Source organism: Pleurodeles waltl, chromosome 4_2 (assembly GCF_031143425.1).
Source record: "Pleurodeles waltl isolate 20211129_DDA chromosome 4_2, aPleWal1.hap1.20221129, whole genome shotgun sequence".
Taxonomy (NCBI): Eukaryota; Metazoa; Chordata; class Amphibia; order Caudata; family Salamandridae; genus Pleurodeles; species Pleurodeles waltl.
In genome coordinates, this window is record NC_090443.1 from 1,054,603,960 (window position 1) to 1,054,609,959 (window position 6,000).

General features: G+C 48.9%; 1 protein-coding gene across 1 annotated transcript in view; it reads left to right on the top strand.

Moving 5' to 3' along the window:
• The window catches only part of ZDHHC5 (zinc finger DHHC-type palmitoyltransferase 5), a 404,963-nt gene extending 399,683 nt beyond the window's left edge, over nt 1–5,280 (top strand). The window contains exon 12 of the mRNA XM_069233064.1: nt 3,968–5,280. Within this exon, the coding sequence (XP_069089165.1) occupies nt 3,968–4,157 (190 nt within the window). The 3' untranslated portion in view covers nt 4,158–5,280. The remainder of the gene's footprint in view (nt 1–3,967) is intronic.
• Nucleotides 5,281–6,000: the final 720 nt, after the last annotated feature.

Here is a 6,000-nt window from a genome sequence, read left to right on the forward strand (position 1 = left end):
CAAATAGCCAAGTCTTGAGGTGTTTCCTGAAAGTCAGGAGGTCCTGGGTCTGGCGTAGGTGGAGCGGTAGGGAGTTCCAGGTCTTGGCGGCGAGGTGAGAGAAGGATCTTCCTCCGGCGATGGTGCGGCGAATGTGGGGGACGGAGGCAAGGTCGAGGCTGGCGGAACATAGCTCACAGACGGGGGTGTGGAAGGTGAGTCTGTCGTTGAGGTAGGCCGGACCTGTGTTGTGGAGGGCTTCGTGTGCGTGGGTCAGTAGTTTGAAGGTCATCCTCTTCGATACGAGTAGCCAGTGTAGGTCTCTGATGTGGGCAGAGATGTGGTTGCGGCGTGGGACATCGAGGATGAGTCAGGCGGAGGCGTTTTGGATACGTTGCATTTTCGTTTGTAGTTTGGCCGAGGTTCCTGCGTAGAGTGCGTTGCCGAAGTCCAGTCGGCTGCTGACTAGAGCGTAGGTGCCCGTCTTTCTGGTTTCGACGGGAATCTACTTGAAGATCTTGTGGAGCATGCGGAAGGTGTTGTAACAGGAAGAGGAGACTGCGTTGACCTGCTGAGTTCAGGATGATTCCCAGGTTCCGTACTAGGGTGGTGGGGGTGTTCCACCAGGAGTCGTTCCAGGCGGAGGGGTTGCTGCCGAGGATGAGTGTAAGGAAATGGCTCCCTGTTGCAGTTACCCCCCACTTTTTGCCTGATACTGATACTGATGCTGACTTGACTGAGAAGTGTGCTGGGACCCTGCTAACCAGGCCCCAGCACCAGTGTTCTTTCACCTTAAAATGTACCATTGTTTCCTCAATTGGCACACCCCTGGCACACAGATAAGTCCCTTGTAAAAGGGCCATGTGACCAGGGAAGGTCCCTAAGGGCTGCAGCATATGTCTTGCCACCCTAGGGGACCCCTCACCTAACACATGCACACTGCCATTGCAGATTGTGTGTGTTAGTGGGGAGAAAAAGGCAAAGTCGACATGGCATCACCCTCAGTATGCCATGCACACAAAATACTGCCTGTGGCATAGGTAAGTCACCCCTCTAGCAGGCCTTACAGCCCTAAGGCAGGGTGTCCTATATCACAGGTGAGGGCATAGCTGCATGAGCAAAATGCCCCTTCAGTGTCTAATGCTATTTTCAGACATTGTAAGTACAGTTGTGGCCATATTAAGTATATGGTCTGGGAGTTTTTCAAAAACGAACTCCACAGCTCCATAATGGCTACACTGAATACTGGGAAGTTTGGTATCAAACTTCTCAGAATAATAAACCCACACTGATGCCAGTGTTGGATGTATTAATAAATGCACACAGAGGACATCTTAGAGATGCCCCCTGTATTTTACCCAATTGTTAAGTGCAGGACTGACTGGTCTGTGCCAGCCTGCTGCTGAGACGAGTTTCTGACCCCATGTGGTTGAGGGCCTTTGTGCTCTCTGAGGACAGAAACAAAAGCCTGCTCTGGGTGGAGGTGCTTCACACCTCCCCCCCTGCAGGAACTGTAACACCTAGCAGTGAGCCTCAAAGGCTCAGGCTTCGTGTTACAATGCCCCAGGGCACTCCAGCTAGTGGAGATGCCCGCCCCCTGGACACAGCCCCCACTTTTGGCAGCAAATCCAGGGGAGATAATGAGAAAAACAAGGAGTCACCCACCAGTCAGGACAGTGTCCCTAAGGTGTCCTGAGCTGAGGTGACCCCTGCCTTTAGAAATCCTCCATCTTGGTTTTGGAGGATTCCTCCAATAGGAATAGGGATGTGCCCCCTCCACTCAGGGAGGAGGCACAAAGAGGGGTGTAGCCACCCTCAAGGACAGTAGCCATTGGCTACTGCCCTCCCAGACCTAAACACCCCCCTAAATTCAGTATTTAGGGGCTCCCCAGAACCTAGGAAATCAGATTCCTGCAACCTGAAGGCGAAGGAGAACTGCTGACCTGAAGCCCTGCAGAGAAGACGGAGACACCAACTGCTTTGGCCCCAGCCCTACCGGCCTGTCTCCCCACTTCAAGAAAAACTGCAGCAGTGACACGTCCCCCAGGGTCCAGCGACCTCTGAAGCCTCAGAGGACTACCCTGCATATAAAAGGACCAAGAACTCCCGTGGACAGCGGCCCTGTTCTAAAGAAACTGCAACTTTGCAACAAAGAAGCAACATTTAAAGACCACACGTTTCCCGCCGGAAGTGTGAGACTTTGCACTCTGCACCCGACGCCCCAGCTCGACCTGCGGAAAACCAACACTACAGGGAGGACTCCCCGGCGACTGCGAGCCAGTGAGTAGCCAGATTTGACCCCCCTGAGTCCCCACAGCGACGCCTGCAGAGGGAATCCAGAGGCTCCCCCTGACCGCGACTGCCTGCTTCAAAGAACCCGACACCTGGGAAACACACTCCACCCGCAGCCCCCAGGACCTGAAGGATCCGATCTCCAGTGCAGGAGCGACCCCCAGGTGGCCCTCTCCCTAGCCCAGGTGGTGGCTACCCCAAGGAGCCCCCCCCCCCCTTTGCCTGCCTGTATCGATGAAGAGACCCCCGGGTCTCCCATTGAAACCTATTGCGAACCCGACACCTGTTTGCACTCTGCACCCGGCCGCCCCTGTGCCGCTGAGGGTGTACTTTCTGTGCTGACTCGTGTCTCCCCCCACACCACCCCCCCGGCCCCCCCCCCCTCCCCCCCCCCCCGGTGCCCTACAAAACCCCCCTGGTCTGCACTCCGAAGTCGCGGGTACCTACCTGCTGGCAGACTAGAGCCAGGGCACCCCTATCTCCATTGGAGCCTATGTGTTTTGGGCACCACTTTGACCTCTGCACCTGACCGGCCCTGAGCTGCTGGTGTGGTAACTTTGGGGTTGCCCTGAACCCCCAACGGTGGGCTACCTTGGACCCAACTTTGAACCCTGTAAGTGCTTTACTTACCTGTAAAACTAACCAATACTTACCACCCCCAGGAACTGTTGAATTTTGCAGTGTCCAATTTTAAAATAGGTTATTGCCATTTTTGCCAAAACTGTACATGCTACTGTGTTGATTCAAAGTTCCTAAGGTACCTGAGTGAAATACCTTTCATTTAAAGTATTGTTTGTAAATCTCAAACCTGTGGTTCTTAAAATAAACTGAGAAAATATATTTTTCTAAATAAAAACCTATTGGCCTGGAATTGTCTTTGAGTGTGTGTTCCTCATTTATTGCCTGTGTGTGTACAACAAATGCTTAACACTTACCCTCTGATAAGCCTACTGCTCGACCACACTTCCACAAAATAGAGCATTAGAATGATCTCTTTTTGCCACTATCTTACCTCTAAGGGGAACCCTTGGACTCTGCACACTATTTCTTACTTTGAAATACTATATACAGAGCCAACTTCCTTCATCACCATAGACCGATTTTTCTAATGTAGAAGAAATCTAAACATTTTTTCCCAAGCTCTTTTCTTTTTGATTTTGGGGCTTTTTTGTTTTGAACGTTTTGTGGGTCACCCTTTATTAAGCGAAGAGCTGTCCAATTTAAGTCTTTCTTTTATATTTTGGATTGGGAGATGCAGGTGAATGGAGAAGTTGGCGTCACTGACAGCTACTTGTAAAGCCCTTTGAGGACCACGGTTGATCATCACTTTATTTAACAAAATTGTGTCAGAATTAAATAATGTTTGGGGTGCAGGGTAGAGGGGGATACCACACAACTCTGGTGGGTTTTGAACTCCATTGCCGTGCTTTCATGTCTCAGATGAGTTGTTTGTGTCACTCCAGTTAGTTGTGCGCCAGGGTATTCATCAGGTTATTTTTAACTGAAATAAACGTTTGTTCAATGTAGCCACGTTGTCATAACTGGACTAAATATTAATTACAGCACCTTTTATAGCATCTATGACTTCATACATATAGCACCCATTATGAGAAGTTATTCATTCCTTCAGTTTCATCACAGATTATTTTACTGCTGGCACCACCGCTGACCTGACATGTACCTTCTGTCTCTTCAGGGATGAGATTCAGATGAAGGCCTCATACAGCAAGTCCAACGGGCAGCCGAAGAACCTTGGCCGCGCTGCCTCCCCATCGCCCCCTCCTGGACAGGCTCCCCTGAGCCCCACTCGTGGCAGCAGTGGAAACAGCAGCGGAGTGAAGAAGGTCTCAGGGGTGGGGGGAACAACCTATGAGATTTCCGTATGAGATCCACTTTTCTTCAAGTGACAGCAATGCACAGACTCCGGCTGCTCTCTTGAACCGCAGCACGCTCCACCAGTCAGGGGCCAGGAGATTGGTCACATGCATGTACATTTGTAACCAGTCGCTAAGCACAGCAGACAATCCTTTGGTGGGGCGCAGTATACTTGTGGGCAGCTAGGGAGGGAGTGGGATGCTGATCTGTTCCCAGAGCCTAGTCAAGGACTTGTTAAGCAGCTAGGTTCTACCAGCCAGGGATTGAAAAAAAATATCAAGCAACTTTGTGCAGTGACTCCCTGCAGCATTGCCCACCACCAATTTTTTTAATTATTTTTATTAATATTTTGTGAGTTCGGACTTCCCCATCCCTTCTCATTTTCCTTAATTTCAGGTGTGTACATATCTATTTTATCTCTACAATTACCAGTATGTGGTGGGGGTTACATCCTACCATAATCCTCGCTTTTACCCCTTTGGGTATTTATGGTGGGATAGCACTGCAGTGTCAGTGGACATCACAGTCTCCCTTGCCCAGTGTCCCCAATGTGAGACTTCTCTGGTTGGGACTTGTCACCCCTGTTCTGGCCATCTGAGGGCATTGGTCTGCATCAGTATAACCCCTGTCCTGGGTCTGGAAGGAAGCTGTTCATGAAGAGCACAATTCTCCTACCAGTTTGTCATTCTGTGACAAAAATGTTCTTTGAATAGCATCCATACAGATATCTTCTTCCTTGCACATCTTTTCATAGGTACTGTGAGCATTGTATCTGGGGGAAAAGATACTCTGAAAGAGTTGCATGAGATGAGATGAGGTGTGTACAGCAGCGTGGGCTATCCCCATGCACAGACACTTAAAACTTTAAAAGGCCATAAGAAAAGTCCTCTGACCAGTCTATATTTCACTCCCTTGATGCAAGTGGAAAGTGTATCAAACTGGAACAAACAGCAATACGCTTCTTGCCAGATGCCAAAAAACACAGAACGCCAGGAAAAGATAATGGTTCAGAGGTGGTGGTAAAGGGAAACGATCTCAGACAAATGGGACGGGAGTTATTTTTTATTATAAGTATCCATTTTAAACCAACAAAAGAAATTAAAATGAAAAATATATATGTATAAAAAGAGATAATCCTGTTTCCGTATTGATTTTCTAGTGCACAGATGTGTCCGAGGTGATCAGTGACAAGTGTGTGTTTTTGTTTATTGAAAGCCGAACAGGCGCTTCGTCTGGGGGAAAAAAGAAATCCCACTTCATGCCTATCATCTCAGTAGAGTGTCCACAATTTTCAGACATGATCACCAGCTTGTCCACAAGTAGTGATCAGCATTCTCCTTAGGCATAGTATGTTTTATTCATCGCTGTCCTAAGGTGTGGGATACAAATGCTTAATGAAGGATAGACACGACACTGCATGGGGAGAACATGGGTATGCAGCCTTCAGTTGAGGTGGGTTGCCCACAGGAGGGGTGGGGGAGTGGCACTGTGAGGTGGATGCAGGCCCGGGAGGATGTAATCAGAAGCAAAAGGTTTGAGGGTGGTGTGTGAGTCACCACAGCGAGAAATTACACCATGATGATGTGTGTAACAGGAGGGCTTGCAGCAGTTTTCTGAAGTGGATTGTCTAGCAGGGCTCGAATGAATGGAGCTTCTTACCTTTGCGAAAAGCAGAAAGGCGACATGACATCTGTTTTTATTTCCTCTGTGCACTTACTGGGTTTGACTGCCTAGGTGGCTAAGACATATAACATGAATAAGGCTCCTAGTTTTTCCTTTTTACTGATTTTTACAGATAAATACAGACAAAAAAACAATGTGTTTCCTGTTAGAAATATTTTTTTAAAGCGGAAA